The following is a 17,361-nucleotide window of genomic DNA, read 5'->3' as shown; positions in this document are numbered from 1 at the left end:
CCCCCCACCCCCACACACACACACATACACACCAATTTCCACCCGTTTGAACATGATATAAGTTGTGGGTGCCTTTTCTAACCATTTCCATCGAAATCAGCCATTTTTGTCCTGAACACCCATCGATTCATTTTTGACCTTCCGTGAGGACACCATTTTTGGCCGTTTTCATCCGACGCCATTTTCATCCCTCCACGATTTGTTTCCACCCGTTTGAACATGATTCCATGTGTGGGTCCTGTTTCTAACCGTTTTCATTTCGAGCACCCATTGGCTCATTTTTGGCCTTTTGTGTGATTCTGGGCCTTTCCACCCAAGGCCACCCTTTTCATCCCTCCACGATCTGTTTCCACCCGTTTGAACATGTTTACTTGTGTCAGTGCCATTTCTAACCATTTTCACCGAAATCAACCGCTTTCGTTCCAGACACCTATCGGTCCGTTTTTGACCTTCCGTGAACTACACACCATTTTTGCCTGTTTTCATACCTCCACGATCTGTTTCCACCTGTTTGAACATGATTCCATGTGTAGGTGTTGTTTCTAACTGTTTCCACTAAAATCGGTCATTTTCATTCTAAGCACCCATCGGCCCTTTTTAGCCTTCCATGGACTATAGCACACGATTTTTTGCCATTATCATCTGGTACCGTTTCATTCCTCCACGATCAGTTTTCACTCGTTTGAAAAAGATTACATATGTGGGTGTTGTTTCTAACCGCTTCCACCGATATCAGATGATTTCCTTCCGGGCACCTATCGACTCGTTCTTGACCTTCCATGAGGCACACCATGTTTGGTCGTTTTTACTCGAGACCATTTTCATCCCTCCATGACTTATTTGCATCAGTTTGAACATGATACCATATGTGGGTCTGTTTCCACCGAAATTGGTCGTTTTCATTTTGGACACCCATCGGATCATTTTTGGTCTTCCTTGAGCGCACACCATTTTTTGTTGTTTTCACATGGGCCATTTTCATGCCTCCACAACCCGTTTGCACCCGTTTGAACATAATACCATAGGTGGGTGCCATTTCTAACTGCTTCCACCGAAATAGCCAAAAACGGCCAAACACGATTTTTGGTCATTTTCACCCGGTGCCATTTTCTATCCTCCACGATCAGTTCCCACTCGTTTGAACAAGATTACATATGTTTCCAATCGCTTCCACCGCAATCGGCCGATTTTATTCCGGGCACCCATCCTCCCGTTCTTGACCTTCCGTGAGCTATAGCACACCATGTTTGGCCGTTTTCACTTGGGACGTTTTCATCCCTCCACGATCCCTCTGCACCCGTTTGAGCATGATACCATATGTGGATGCCTTTTTCATTCTGGGCACCTATTGACTTGTTTTTGGCCTTCCGTGAGCTGCACACCATTTTTGGTTGTTTTTACTCGTGGTCGTTTTCAAGCCTCCACAACCCATTCGGACCTGCTTGAACATGATACCATATGTGGGTGCCGTTTCTAACTGTTTCCACCGAAATCACCCGTTTTCATTCCAGGCACCCATCGGTCCATTTTTAGCCTTTCGTGAGTTATAGCACGTGATTTTTGGCCATTTTCACCCGGTGCCGTTTTCATTCCTCCACGATCAGTTCCACTCATTTGAACAACATTCCATATGTGGGTTCCATTTCTAACCACTTCCACCGAAATCAGTTAGTTTCGTTCCAGACACCCATCATCCTGTTCTTGACCTTCGTGAGCTAAGGCAAACAACAAGCTGATGGGTGCTCAGAACGAAAATGACTGATTTAAGTGAAAATGGTTAGAAATGGCACCCACATATGGAATCATGTTCAAACGGGTGGAAATGGATCATGGAGGGGTGAAAATGACCTCGGGTGAAAACGGCCAAAAATTGTGTACTATAGCTCATAAAAGGTCAAAAAGGGTCGATGGGTACCCGGAACGAAATGATTGATTTCGATTGAAATGGTTAGAGAGGGCACCCACATATGAAATCTGTTCAAACGGGTGGAAACTGGTTGAGGGGGGATCAAAGTAGCCCTGAGTGAAAACGGCCAAAAATTGCGTCCTATAGCTCACGGAAGGCAAAAAAAATGAGCCGATGGGTAAAATAAATAATCCTAAAATAAATAATTAGAGAGCGGCACTCAAATATGGTATCATGTTGAAACGGGTGCAAAGGGGCATGGAGGGATGAAAATGGTCCCGAGTGAAAATGGCCAAACATCGTGTGCTATAGCTCATGGAAGGCAACAAAACGAGCCGATGGGTGCCCGGAATGAAAACTGTTAGAAACAGTTTCTACGGACGAGTACTCAGGCTCGCCTCCTGGATCCCACTCCAGGTCTGCGGATGAGTCTCCTGCCCGCAGCGACTGATTGCATGGTCACATCTCTGGTGGTCCGCAGTCCGTCCATGCCTACATTGTACCGTCTCACTTTGTGATCTTGGAGGGATGAAAACGACCTCGAGTGAAAATGGCCAAAAATTGCGTGCTATCGCACACGTTTCTTTACCGTTTTCGCTCGAGGCTATTTTCATCCGTTCATGAGCCGTTTCCTAATGTTTGAACATAATTACTTATGTTGGTGATGCTTATAGGCATTTTCATAGAACTTGGTCGTTTTCATGGCAGGTACCCGCCTTCTTGCTTTTGGCCTCACATGAGCTAGCATACGTTTCGTGTCCTTTTTTCCAAAGCCGTTTTCATCCATTTCTGAGTTGTTTCCTCCTATTTGAACATGATTCCATATGTTGGTGACGTTTATTGCCATTTTCATATTGGGAACTTGACAACCCTTTTTTTTGTCTCCCATGAACTATATATATAGCACATGTTTCTTAGCCATTTTCGCTCCAAAGTTTTTTGACCCGTTCATGATCATTTCCTCCCATTTAAATATGATTCCATACAATGAGTCCGCTTATAGTCATTTCCACAGAACTTGGTTGTTTTCATGCTGGTCATCTGTCCACCCATTTTGGCCTAGCGTGAGACACGTTTCATGATTGCCGAAGACGTTCCTCCCGTTTAAATATGATCCTTATGTTGGTGACTTTCTTAGCCCTTCCACAAAACTTGGCCGTTTTCATACCGGACATTCATCTGCCCCATTTTCACCTCCCGAGACCTATAGCACACATTTCTTGGTCATTTTTGCACAAAGCCATTTTTTCCTATTTGAACATGATTCCATATGTTGGTGACACTTATAGCCATTTCCATAAAACAGGCCATTTTCATGCTAGGCACTTGTCAGTCCATTTTTGGCCTCGTATGAACTACACACATTTCATGGCCGTTTTCACCTGTTCATGAGGTGTTTCCTCCATAGAACTTGGACGATTTCGTGTAGGGCACTCATCTGCCCATTTTTAGCCTTCTATGAGCTATAGCACATGTTTCTTGGCCAAAAATCATTTATTTTATTTTAGAAAGAAATGAAATGCTTGGTTAAGGGAATGGAACCCACCGGAGTTGTAGCCAAAAAACCTAGGTGATCTATCCATGACCAGGATAAAGCTTGGAGGAAACTAAGCAGAGGTCTGAATCGACTGATGTTGAAGAAGATGTTGAAGAATTAACGGATGAGTTGTGGATAGCGGTGAAATGCCACTCGAACCTAGAGCTGGCTAGTTCTCCCCGAAATGGGTAGAGGCGCAGCAGGACATCTAGGGCGAAGCACCTTTTTGGTCCGAGCTGAACGAGCGGCGCAACGGGGCTAGGTTATTTATAGGCGCCCCAGCAACCGGCCCGGCCTAACAGTCCTTGCCCGGCCGATAAGGATTCGACGGATGAAAATACCCACTGAAAATTGGCAAGACCATATAGATCCCCTGAGAAGAACGCAGGCGGCGAAGCAATACGGACACACTGCGACCCCTCGAGCGGGGTAGGCAGTGCAGCAGGCGCCCATGTGATAAATCATTGCATGGAGCAAGGAAAGGATGAAGCCCACGTGAAGCCTCAGGAACCTTCTTGGGCAGCGTCGTACAAGCCCACACGCCTTTATGCCTCTATCCTCTCAAACAAGAGATGTGACAAGATGGAGGATAGCCTTGCATGACCTAAGCAGATAGGTGTGCGTCCCGTTTTCATACCAGTGTTGCCACACCCGGACAACCACAAGATGACAGAAAGCTGCCGAAGATGACAATCGGACCCACCTTAACTTTTTCCACGCCATTGTCTCCCTTCATTTGTCTCTCGAAATGCTAGATATTTTTCCACTCACTTCCTCGTGCGAGGGGCCTTCTTCAACTTTTTACCAACCTATTTATAACCTCTAATGCAAACTTTGAGCGCCCGAGCTTGGAATACAGTCCCGCCAAACTGGATGTAGGTGTTACTATCTAAATCAGAATAAATCTTGAGTATTTGAAAGTAAAGCATACGAGCTAACATGCAACACAAATTTATCGGTTGGCACATCAATAGTTGGTCTACTTAAATATGAGGTCGTAAAGGCAGAAGTCTCATTACACCTCGATCGATCTGAAATCCCCTCAGAGCCTAAGGACTTTGATATTGAAAATTACAATTCCTAGAATTTACATAAGTCTAAATGGGTTGTAGTGTATCCGGCTGGCAAATTGTATTCTAACGGAGTGAAACACACATTCACCCTCCACATTAGTCTTAGTAGAGTTTAGACCCGTGACTAATGCTTCCATTAGTCCTAGATCTAAATTTTATGGATGCAAGTGGACTTTTAGTCTGGGTTACTACTACTAATTAGAACTAAAAGTTACCCTTTAGTCCGGGTTGGTATTAAGAATCGAGACTAAAAGTCCTCTATCTTTAATCCCGGTTGGTAACATTAACCCGGGTTAAAGGGGAATCCTTTAGTCCCGGTTGGTGTTACCAATCCGGACTAAAGGGTTCTTTAGTCCCGGTTGGGGTTACCAACCCGGACTAAAGCGTCCTTCATAAGTTAGTTTAAAACGAAGGCATTCCATGCAAGGTCACATGTGCTGTGTAGGTGGACGGTAAAGAAGATATGCGCAAGGTAGAAGGTCTCGGGTTCAAATCCCGCGGATAGCAGAATTGGGTGTCCTGGCTGATTATTTATTTTAGCCTTACACAGGATTTTTAGTCTTGGTTGTAGCTACTGGGACTGTACTAGTGGTGGTAGGGGTGCTAAGAAAATCCTAAAAAAGCTCTAGGTCACTGGCCATGGAAGTGATATTTGGAGCACAAAATGACATTTTATGTAGAAATTGTATAACTCTGGACATCACGAATATAAGTTTTTTAAATGAACCAGGTAGAAGAGCTGCCGATTATATTAAAAAGAAGAAAACTTCCAGATTGAACATAACAACAACGACGACGAAACCTAGCCGGTTGGATTGGAGCATCAATACAGCTGGGTTTGAGCTACCGTCATCGAGTGGAGTGGTGTGGCCGTGATGACGTTCCAATCCAACCGGTTGTTTATTTTATTTCGTTGAGTAGAGTTTGAGTGGAGTTTGCGTGGCCTTTGCAACTTTAGATTTTTAGTAAACCATGAGCAACTTCATGAAGCCACATATGGACTCATGTTCGGCAAATCCGGCCTCCACGCATACACACGGAGGAGCTCGTGCGGCTTCGCCGGATTTGGCCTCCTCATCGTCGCTGGAGATTAAACACCATCACCCTTCCCGGAGCTTTCGTCCTCAGCAAATCTAGCCCCATCTGACAAAGCTCCAAGGCAGCAAGCAAGGCCAGGGCGACCGAGCGGCCATCCGCGGCAACACATACGTGGGAAAAGGGAAAGAGATAGGGGGAGATGGGAAACCGGATAAGGTTGGTCTCCCCTGGGCCCACCGTATCCTAAGCGTAGAGCAAACGACAGTGGGCCCCGTTTGGGAGGGCTTCGGCCCGTTTGAATCCTAGATTAAACTTTGTACCATCACATCAGATATTTAACATCAATTACGAGTAGTAAATATAAATTAATTATAAAATTAAGATTATTTTATTAAGTCTAATTGGTCCATGATTTAATAATATTTCGCTACCGTAAATATATGCTAATGATAGATTAATTAGGCTTAATAGATCATCTCGTGAATTAGTCTTAATTTTTTGAATTAGTCTCTATTTATACAATTAGTTTTATAATTAGCTTATATTTAGTCATCCTAATTAGCATCCAAACATTTCGATGTAATCCGAAGTAAAAATTAAAATTAGTTGATGGATCTGAGCACCGTAGCTGGAGCCACTGCATGGAATTACAATTTTGCCCATGGTCATTCTAGGAAAATTATGGTCCATTTGGTTCGGGAGGGCTAAAACACATCAAAGACAATATTACTATTTAAAAGTATTAAATAAAATCTGTTTACAAAACCTTTTGTATAGGTGGGTGCTAGTTCGCGAGACAAATTTAATGAGGCTAATTAAAATATAATTTACTACAGAAATACTATAGTAACCATCTGCTATTTATAAATTAATATACTTTATTATATTCGTGTAGCGAATTAGTCTAGGATTTTACAATGTAATTAAATTTATTTAGTTTTTAAAATAATATGGTTCTTTCTTGATACATCCCCACTTTGCCACCTACGCACGCCCTCTCCTCCCCGCCGCTCAACTTGCCGCAAGTGACCGGCCCCACCTCCCCCCTCCCCCCAGCGCCGATCCTCCCCGGCCATCCAAGAACCCTCCCCTCCCACGGCCGGCCAGGCGCCGCTCCTCCCCGCCATCGGCCGCCCAGGCGCTCGCGGCCCCCCTCCCCGCCCACGGCCGAGGAGGCGCTCGCGGCCGCCCAGGCGCCGGCCGTCCCCGCCAGCCCGAGCAGCGCGGCCCAAGACGGAGTCTTCTTCCTCGCGACGTCGCCGTCCGCATTCTCGACGCTTCCTCTTGCTCGCACCAAAGGCCGGCGGCGGCGGCGGGCAGCGTCTCATGCAGCTGGTCCGTGATGACTCGGATCCTGTAGGGCCGCGGAAGTCGCTGAGGCGCCGGAACTGGGGTCGTGGGAAGGCAAGACGCTGGTCCAAAGGGCAGTGTCCAGGACAACGTGACGGCGAGCAGGCGCTGGTGCGTGGGTTATCGACTGGGTCTGTGAGGAACACCTGAATTTTTTTTTTACAATTCGAAACTTCTCAAGCCGTAAGGTATTTCTCTTTGCCACCTGTTCTTGTTTCCCCCCTTTTTTCCGTCCATACTATTGATTTAGTTTGAGTTGGACAATACCTGCCAAAATTACTGTTCGATGATTTGATTTTATACGCAAGTAAAAGTGAAGACTGTATGGTGTCATCTCCAGTCTCAAAAAGTAGTACAAATATGTTAGTAGATTTGTAAAAGAAGGTAGAGAAGGTGGAACTTCAGAGATCAATTATATTAGTCATTTCTGTCTCACTCATTTGGTAGGATACTATTTTTAATATTCATACAAAGTCAGATACATATTGGATCAGTTGGGGTGTTTAGGGTTTAGGGTTACTGCAGAGAAGCCGCTTCCGTTATCCACACTATTTGTGCCACTATTTTCAACTATCTCATGAACATTGTGCCTTGGCACCCAAATCATACTGAACGTTGATGGTGCTGAGACTATGCTTCATCTCCATTTGTGTGTTGGCAGATAGAAAGCTCAAACTGACAAACTATTTCTGTCTTCAATGTTCGATGTATTAGGTTCCCACTGACATTTGTGCCTAATTATTGGTTTAAATCGACATGATCCACAAAGTTAAGCTAATCTATCTTTTAAAATATGTGTTCTTTCTTATCAATGGCAAAAACATGTATCTTTTTTTTTGATTTCCGAAGGATATAATCATATTAGTCAGTATTTGTCTCACATGTACTTCATTTTCTATGTATATACCCCTCTTCATCTACAAGTATAATGCTTGGGTTGTTTCCTAGCTTTTTGTAATTTCTAACATCCTAGTTTCATCTCTTCCATTACCTCTACCAGTGTTTTCCTTGATATTCAATTACAAAATTACAAAGTGCATATGGTCCTAAGAAAAAGGTGTATCAAAATTACATAGTAACATCTACTCCCTCTGTCCACCAAAAAAGTCATTCTAGGATTCGACATTTGTCCCAAAAAACAAGTCATTTTACCCTATTTAGAATGTGTATGTAGCAAACAATTAATGCCAAATATGGATATTAAATAGGGAAACAATTAGTGCCAAATATATGGATATTAAATAAGGGCAAGTAAGGTCATTTTACCTCCTTGTTAATCTATCATAGAATTCCTAGAATGACTTTTAGGGTTTATGTTTTTTCCATTATGGCATTTTTTCCACGATGTAATATAGAGCGGGCTAGTTGGAAAAAGAAAATCCTATTTAGGAGAATAATTGGATAATAGAGCTTGCACTTTTGTTTTTTCACTCAAACTCAAAGGGGAAACTTTGCTTCTTATCTTTTTTTTTGAGGATCCACGAATCAAATGATATTTTTTTTTCTAATTTCTGCCGCTTCTTCTCCTTGGGACGGAGGGAGTATAGTAGAGTGAGCACTACAGAACATTAAAGAAAACTCATAAAATTCACATAGTTAGGAGCTTCTGCTGGTCTGGACACCTGCCATGCAGGCTTCAAGTGGACAGACTGCTGGTTTTTATGCTGCAATGATGTTTGCTTTTTGTCTTTTCATTGTTTTTTTTTTTTCAAACTGTGGCAATCCTTAATACTAGTGTTCGCTTTGTTTGCGTTTTTATGGGGTACAGCCATACCAAATAAAATTCATGAATAAATATCACATATTTGTAAACAGAACATATCATGTCATCTACTTGTTTTCTCAACTACTTAATTGTTCAACTATATGTATTGTTGCTTTTTGAAATTTGATTGTTAGTTTGTTGTTGGAAAATCAAAGCTGAATATTCATCTGTATTCAATTTCGTTTCGTTTTTCATGGCATCTGTGCAGAACTAAGTCATGGAAGATGAAGAAAACATTGAGGAGGAACTGTTTCTTGTGGAGTCACAACTCCATGACATTCAAGGTATGATCATAATACATGCATCTTTTTCCCTGACTATTTGTATGTATCAGCTACTTACTGAATTGCTGATATGTGCATATTTCAAGTTTAATGATAATGGACAAGAAAGTTCCTTCACTTTTATCTCCCTTGTATTTGGTCATGAAGTGAATCAATGCCCTTTGTATCCTCCTTGATTGTTGGGACTCCCAGGCTTGCGAGTACTGTTGTCTTCGAGCCCGGGTTGGGATAGGAGTTTTATCTACTCCCAGAGTTCAATGCTCTAGCCGGTCCACCACAAGAAGCTTGGCAGTACAGGGGGACATTCTATCTATCATTTATTGTGTTTATAACAGGTTTTCTTAATTATTGTTGGATCTATCCATTATTCTTAAGGCCCTTCATGTCCTTCTCGATATGTGGAGAGGCAGTTTTGCTCAGCTATCAGGTTTAACAACACATAAGGTTTTATTTTAGCATCACATGAACCTCACATGTTTTCCGGTCTGACTTTCTGAATTATACCTTTTGAGTGCTATACTGAGTTTTTTGTGGAAAAGGAATGATACTGCATTATTTACACCATTGAAATTAATGCTTTCCAGGTCAAATTAAAACATTACTTGATCGCCAAGAGGAGTTGTATGAACGACAGTCACAGTTAAAGGCTTTGCTCGAAGTATCTAAGATGTCCAGAAACAAATCAAATTATGAATCTTCAGTTACTCTGGAAGATTGGTCTGGGAGCTTCCCATGGGATTCTCAGGCTGATGATACACGATTCAATGTATTTGGCATCACCTCCTACCGATCAAATCAACGAGAAGTAAGTTTATAGCAGAGATAATCTTAATTAAAAAAATCCTTCCTCTTGGGCACACCTAATTATAACCTAAAAGAAATATGCGAGTTTCTATTATTTTGACTCCAAGTGTGATTTCTAAAATCATTGCATTATTGAAGAATAGATGTTCAAAGTGTTTTAGTTCTTTATGACGGTTTTTGGACTACCATTCCTATGATATCTGATATAACACTTTAGTGTCCCGACCTTTCGATGAGATGGATGCCTTCCAACTGTGGAGGTGACTCTCACGATCCCAGTTACCGGCCCAAAAGGTCTGATTTGCCAAGCAAACGCTGAACCAACCTTTGAGATGTTATCAGCATTGCCAAAGCCAAGCTGACTTGACCACTAGGGTCTGTTCCTGCAAGAAATTGAAGGAAACCAGCAAGAACAAGGTGCAAGCAATCTGAAATTGCAAGTATGCAGTGAAGGATTAAGATGGGGCTTTGAATAGAGGTTGATCTGTTGGTCTAACCGACACAAGAGACAACACAAGCGGTAGTTTCACAGTGGAACACTAGACTGAACGAAAACAAAACTCAAAATATTACATATGGAGGTACCCCTCTTATAGACAAAAGGACTGCTGCTACACAGCTAAGTCTATTATTACTGTTGAAATGGAGGCTGTTCCATGAATCTGGACAGTCAACTAGAAAAATAGCTTAGCCTACTACTAACTCTAGCTGGCTGCAAGTGGTGACTGCCTGTGAACAGCCACAAAGACAGTACAAAATATAAGCTCAAATATCTTTTATGTTCAACACCTAGGTTCCTGATTACAACCACATTGCGGTCTCTTCTTGTGTAAAATTTCTGAATTACTGGCCTAGCTTCAGGTTGTGGAATGGGTGGTGCTTTAGCTGTAGGTGGTGTGGTTGTATCTATAGAAGTTGATGCCCTCATCAATATCCCTATCTTTTTTATATCTCGTCTTTCTAGTGTTGATCTTAATTTTACACCCGTAGGCTATGTCATATTGTGTAGTTGCCTCTTATTTTCCACTCTTGTAATGCATATTGAGCTTACAGATAATTAACACAGTCATGAGTGGAAAAGATGTTCTGGTCATAATGGCTGCTGGTGGAGGGAAGAGCCTGTGTTACCAACTCCCAGCTGTACTTCGTAATGGAATTGCATTGGTTGTCAGCCCTTTACTTTCTCTTATCCAGGACCAGGTCGTTAAGCACTTAAGCAGTAAATATATATTTTTTTCCTTGCTCTATACATGCACATGCTCATTCTTGGAAAGTTATACCGTTCTAGGTCATGGGACTGGCAGCTTTAGGTATACCAGCATACATGCTGACTTCAACTACCAACAAGGAAGTTGAGAAGTTCATCTATAGGGCACTTGATAAAGGTGAAGGAGAATTGAAGATATTGTATGTGACACCAGAAAAGATATCGAAAAGTAAAAGGTTCATGTCTAAGCTTGAGAAATGCCATCATGCTGGACGTCTTTCTCTCATTGCAGTTGATGTGAGTGATGATGATACTTGTGTCTCTATTGGTCCCTAATGCCCAAAAGTTGTTACTCTACAATTATATTGTCTCTCTTAAAAAAGGATCTTTCTGTTCTTATGTGAGCTATAAATTTCTTTATGTCATCGATCTATGCAAGATTGAGTATCCCCTGCTGGAAATTAAATTGAAAAACTATATCTCAATTTTCACTTCATGACAAAGTACTTTGTGCTATTTGTTGGATTATGTGCTTGTCGTTGCTTTCTCTTGGTATCTCTAAAATTACCAGTTAAACAATAATGTTTCCTGGTTAGACCAGAATTGGTGGAATTCTAAAAAGCAGCACTGCCTTTTAGCTTCATATTGTCCCATCTTTATTAATTCACATAAAAGGAGTGACCATTGGCAATTATTCTCTTCACTGTCCACATTTTTCAAGTTGTTTATATTCTGTATACAGTATGTTTTCCATTATGAGATAGTTTAAAAGAACTTGTCAGTGCATGAACATATCTTGTGTGCTTTTCAAGCACTATGTAATCTATCTTGAATGGTTATCATGCAGGAGGCACACTGCTGTAGTCAATGGGGCCACGATTTTCGCCCAGACTACAAGAATCTTGGCATTTTAAAGATCCAATTTCCTAGTGTTCCCATGATAGCTCTAACTGTGAGTAACACAAAAATACAAATAACAAGCAAGTTTAGAAAAGTTTATTTTTGCAATGTTTAGAAAAAAGTTAATTTTGTGTGAACTTGCCTGCAATCCATTGCAGGCAACTGCAACAAGTAAAGTTCAAATGGATTTGATAGAGATGCTTCATATCCCGAAGTGTGTCAAGTTTGTTAGCACAGTTAACAGGCCCAACCTTTTCTATAAGGTATGCCTTTTCTCAGTCTGCTAGTGTTGATATTTTCTTTTCTTTTTATTTATCAAATTATGAGAAAGTAAAATGCAAAAAGATGCAGCGAGGATAAAGAGGATTTAACTAGCCTTGTTATACTTATAGAACTTGTTTACCATGTAGGTATATGAAAAATCACCTGTTGGAAAGGTTGTCATTGATGAGATCGCAAATTTTATAAGTGAATCATACCCAAATAACGAATCTGGAATTGTGTATTGCTTTTCAAGGAGGGAATGCGAACAGGTTGGCACAACAACCCATGAATCACTCTGTTTCATTCTAATATCTGTGACTGCTGCCTCCCCATTGTGATCAAAATGAGTATAGTTGATCCAATGCTTAATGTTTTTAGGAGGCACAGGTAGTTCAATCAATATATCTTTTAAGTACGGTGGATGTAACTGAAGCAAAAAAGAATTGTACTACTTGAGGTTTATCGCAACATCATTTTTTTTTGTAATAAGACCGTGGTCCAAAAGAAAGTCTAAACTTCTAACTCCTGTGCCGTTCTCCTCATAGAGTTTTTGGAACTTTGATTCATGATCAAAACAATATGTAAACTCCCATAGTGAATTAAGCATTTTTGTATTTTCTGATTAATTTGTAAAAACAAAAATTAACCGGTACAAGCTATTCATTTCTTGTGTTAACAAGTTTCTTTGTTTACTATGTTTGAATGTTCCCCTCTCCCCCTCGAACCACTATGGTACTATCCACTAACCCTATGTTAATTTTTTGTGCTTTGTTGACCAACAGGTTGCAAAAGAATTGTGCAATAGGGGTATTTGGGCTGAGCATTATCATGCAGATATGGATATTATTGCTCGTGAGAAAATTCACATGCGGTATGTAAGAATTTCCCTTTATTCTCTTTTGTTCGTTTCTCTATGCTTAGTTTGTTTCTTTGGTTCTATACATCTTTTACCAACATATATTTTTAGAACAGAAGCATGATTTATCAAGTAGGTTGAATTCTCAAATACAGCAATTGACCCCTTGCTATGGTCTTGTGTAACATTGTGTTTAAAACCTGGGTGCCTAGGGGCAGCAGCGGTTGCTGCACGATGGTCGCATTCTTGGCCCGATGGTCAAGCTGTCCAGGCAGTGTTGGGCAGTTCTTAACGGTGCTGTGCAGTCCTCGGTGGGAGGCGAGGCACTGCGCAGAGATGGGGGTGGCAGCTGGAGTGGAAGTGGCAGCTGCTACTTAGAGGAAGCGATGAAGAATGCAGTGGAAGAAAGGAGGGTGGCAGCAGCCAAATGGAATGCAGTATAATTTGTTGTTTCCTGTTTAATGGCATATACTTTGGCCGAATGGGCTAAAAGGTTAGGCCCTACTTAGTTGGAGGAAACATGAGTCTTTTCATACCGTTCCCTCTTCAAGTCTTCATCCTTCTTCTGCTACCCACCACCACAGGGGTATCATTTCAGTGGAGAGCATGCCTTTTCTAGCTTCTGCCCGGTGGCGAAAGCCGCATAACCCGGGAATGCATGCCGGTAGGCACTCATGTATTTTTAAACATCGATGAAAGATTACTAATACCATAGTATTATGAAGTTTTTCTGCCAAGTAATCTATGGTTTAGGCCTTTTGGGTTTATGGTTGCGCGGAATCTAAAATATCATGTAAAGATATGGAGTATTTCCATAAGAGCTTTGTACTAGTTTTTGGCTATTCACTGCCTTGATGTGGTATTGATCTAGTCCACATTTTTCTTTTCAACAGTTGGAGCCAAGGGAAATCACAGGTCATCGTTGGAACAGTACGTGCCCCTTATCTCTCCATGGCTCCTCTCTCTCTCTCTCTCTCTCTCTCTCTCTTTTAAATCTCTCTCTCTAACAAGCTCTCTCTCGCTCTCTGTGGTTGGATTGTAGGTGGCGTTTGGAATGGGAATCAACAAACCAGATGGTGTGTTCTCTCTTTGGAGTTTGATAAAAATGATGGCATCGTGAACTTGCATATACATCTAATCAAGTTATATAATGCAAACAACAGCAGGTGTCGAAAAAACAGATTAAAATTTGCATGTATTGGTCATATGACTTGTGTGCAGGACTGCAAAAGAAAAAAAAATCATAAATGGGATTGAGGACAAAATGAATTGGCCTGTATATTGCCAGAAATCACCTTATTTTTGGTCAGCAAACTGAAGAGGGCTGTCTTCTCCCTGAAGTAATTTCTGTACAGATGAAATACTATGCCTACAACTACCTGATCCATGCGTATTTACTTGTTATTCCTGCCCTTCTCTGCTAGCGGTTACACTTTTTCATAGGTTTCTGTCATAGCTTAGTTGAGAAATGTTTTAGCCTCTCGTACTAGCGATATTTGAATATGGGCTTATTATGTAAAAACATGGAGTATTAACTATTAAGTCAAGCATTTCCAATTAACTTTAGAGACTGGTGAGATCAAATTTTTGCCATCGCTCGAATTACGGTTTCAGTATTTGTATTGCTTTGTGCTCAATAGATTACTTAAGAACTTTCTTACTTGTAGTTCGATTTGTGATTCATCATAGCCTTAGCAAGTCTATGGAGACATACTACCAGGTATGTTAATATCATGTTTTCCTTCTAGTTACCCAGTCAAGGGGGACCTAATAAAGCTATCTGGCTTCAGGAGAGTGGTCGGGCAGGGCGGGATGGATTACCTTCAGAATGTGTTTTGTATTATCGGCCTGGCGATGTTCCTAGGCAGGCAAGACTAAAATTTCTTGTTTTTCTCTCGTTATAAGTTCTTGTTATCATCACTATATGTGCCATGTTTTCAATGAACAGAGTTCAATGGTCTTCTACGAAAATTGTGGCCTTCAAAACCTATATGACATTGTACGATACTGTCAGGTAAATTCCCACATTCCTCAGAGATGATATGGCCGATCTTTGGAGTGCTAGTGAATTAGCATACGGTCATCTTATTGATTTTCTTTGTCAAGTCCTTCCTACATGTAACTTTATAATCAATCCTTTCTGCCAATCACATAACACAAAATACCAATGGTGATTGTACAGCACTGCTATAGTTCGCAGCCACTGAAGTGGCACACATATGTCAAGGATCAACCTACCTTTCTGATGCTGTCCTAGGTTGAACAGCATGAACTGTTGACAGAGCCATTTCAACTTCCATGAATTTGCTAGATAGCATAGAAACTTTTTCTTACTTGATGCTGTAGGATTTTGAGAACAAAAATGCATATCCATATCCATACTATATATAAATGCATGAGTTTGGGAGATTTGGAGGACACAGCCATCCATCAAAGAAAATCCAATGGCAATTTAAATATATTCCCTGCTCTAAAACAGCACCTTATATTATATCTGGGAAAATGGACCAAATAATGTCAAATAGCAGGAGGACGTCTAGCACATTTTGCATTTAAGAAACAAAGGAATGAGTTGTCTCTGTAGTGTTTTTGTTTTCAGTATTATCTGATTGCAGGGTGTTTTTTTTTCCCAGTCTAAGAGTTGTCGGCGTGGTGCTTTCTTTCAGCATTTCGGAGAGGCTCTGCAGGACTGCAATGGTATTTTCTTGTTACTTTATATTTGTCAGGAGCTAAACATTTGGGTCATCAATATTTACAGATTTGTTTTTTTTCCAGGAATGTGCGACAATTGTGCTTCTAGTATCGAGCTCAAGGAGATAGATGCCACCCGTATGATGACTCTGCATCAGTCTCGAAATTACAATTAATGGTCATGATTTGAAGTTCTTCATCTATTCTCTGTTCATATTCCCACATTAATTTCTGTTACTTGTTCAGATCATACCAAAATTGTAGTTTCAGTTCTACGCGACCTGCAACTTAATGACCAAAGAGCTACATTGTTGCAGTTGGTGGATAAGTTCAAGGCTAAGTGGAAAGGTTTAGGTATGTCTTGTGAACCAAATCTTTCATGATGCCATAAGTTCCTCTTTTTTATTTACGTTGTGTGTATTAGGTATTATGTCATCAGTCATCATTCAGAGGTCTGTTCACTGTTCTAATGTAAGCTGCATATAATCTCAAGCAATTTTACATTACAGTTGATATGTTGAACCAGGTCATTCCAATAATGATGTTGATCTTAAAAGAGAAGAAATTGAGCAGTTGATAGTCCAGCTTATACTCGACCATGTTTTGGTATGTGTGCACTGCAAGCAGTGCAAGCGAATTCATTATTAGTTTATACTCTGGTTTGATCACCTTGTGAAATGATTGCTAAGGTCAGATTGTTTCTTGCACTTCAGAAAGAAGAATTTCAGCATACAGCATATTCAACCAACGCGTACGTTACCTTAGGACCACTGTGGAAGCCAGCCTTGCAAGGTAAAATACCGGATTGATGTAAAATACTATTGGCAAGTGCTGATGGGCTCCTTGCTACACAGGGAACAGACTGGTGAAGCTTGAGATTGCTGTCGAGAGTTCTCAAGATAGAGGAGGTGGTGGTAAATCATCCAAAGGCGCAAAGCGCAGCCGGATGAGTGATCTGGAAGCTAAACTTGATAAACTGCGCAGGGAGCTGTCGTCGTCATCATCTAGTAACGGGGGCATAAGCATATTTCCCCATGCAGTTCTATCCTCTGAGCAGATTTCGCTCCTGAGCTGCCAGAAGCCAACCACAGAGGCGGAGGTGAGGCGTTCTCTATTTATTTGCTTGTGTTTGCAATTGCAAGTGAAGTAATGTAACATGGTGTCTGTTTCTGTCTGAACCCCAAGCAGCTTGAGAAGGTCATAGGGAAGGTGAAGATGGAGAAGTACGGTGGCAGGATCATTGAGCTGATGCGGTCCCATGTCATGGATGCAAGAGCTGGAAATGGAGCTGATGCCAACAAGAGGAACAAGAAGGATAAGGATGTTGTCTGTGTGGAGAGTAGCGACGAAGAATAGCATTGGTCAGGGACTCTTTGGTATCTTTTCCGCGTCTATAGTCTCTTGAGGGTGGTTGTTTCCTGTCGCTGCATACAATACACATAATGCATACATAGTGGGATAACTTTTTTCTTTTTGCGAAACATACAGTGGTATAACCTGAATATCTTGCCTCTAAAAAGTGCGTGCAAAATTGCAGAAGGAAGAAATATCATATTATCAGTGCGCATTGCCCTATCTTATGCTGAGAGCTTGTATTTCTGAGAGCCAATGAGCCTTCTGTTACCATGTCATCAGGACAGCGACTGTCGCTGGGTGCCACACTCGGCAATGGAATTCCATTGATTT

General features: G+C 41.3%; 1 protein-coding gene across 2 annotated transcripts; it reads left to right on the top strand.

The window, feature by feature from the left end:
* The first annotated feature begins 6,596 nt into the window (after nucleotides 1-6,596).
* Nucleotides 6,597-17,250, top strand: LOC112902764 (mediator of RNA polymerase II transcription subunit 34). 2 transcript variants are annotated; one of them, XM_025971934.1, is made up of 21 exons: nucleotides 6,598-7,092; nucleotides 8,878-8,953; nucleotides 9,538-9,758; nucleotides 10,811-10,957; nucleotides 11,046-11,261; nucleotides 11,812-11,916; nucleotides 12,023-12,127; nucleotides 12,275-12,397; nucleotides 12,911-12,999; nucleotides 13,878-13,914; nucleotides 14,027-14,060; nucleotides 14,652-14,704; nucleotides 14,775-14,852; nucleotides 14,933-14,998; nucleotides 15,618-15,681; nucleotides 15,760-15,813; nucleotides 15,922-16,029; nucleotides 16,202-16,281; nucleotides 16,389-16,467; nucleotides 16,530-16,774; nucleotides 16,864-17,250. In XM_025971934.1, the coding sequence occupies exons 2-21, from the start codon at nucleotides 8,887-8,889 to the stop codon at nucleotides 17,029-17,031; spliced, it is 2,139 nt and encodes a 712-aa protein (XP_025827719.1). In that variant the 5' UTR covers nucleotides 6,598-7,092; nucleotides 8,878-8,886; the 3' UTR covers nucleotides 17,032-17,250. The 2 variants fall into 2 exon arrangements, with proteins under 2 accessions (XP_025827720.1, XP_025827719.1); XM_025971935.1 differs by lacking the exon at nucleotides 12,275-12,397 and having other exon boundaries at nucleotides 6,597-7,092.
* Nucleotides 17,251-17,361: the final 111 nt, after the last annotated feature.

The sequence above is a fragment of the Panicum hallii genome, chromosome 8 (genome assembly GCF_002211085.1).
Source record: "Panicum hallii strain FIL2 chromosome 8, PHallii_v3.1, whole genome shotgun sequence".
Classification (NCBI taxonomy): domain Eukaryota; kingdom Viridiplantae; phylum Streptophyta; class Magnoliopsida; order Poales; family Poaceae; genus Panicum; species Panicum hallii.
The sequence above is the reverse complement of the archived record's forward strand: the minus strand, read 5'-3'. Positions and strand labels throughout refer to the sequence as shown.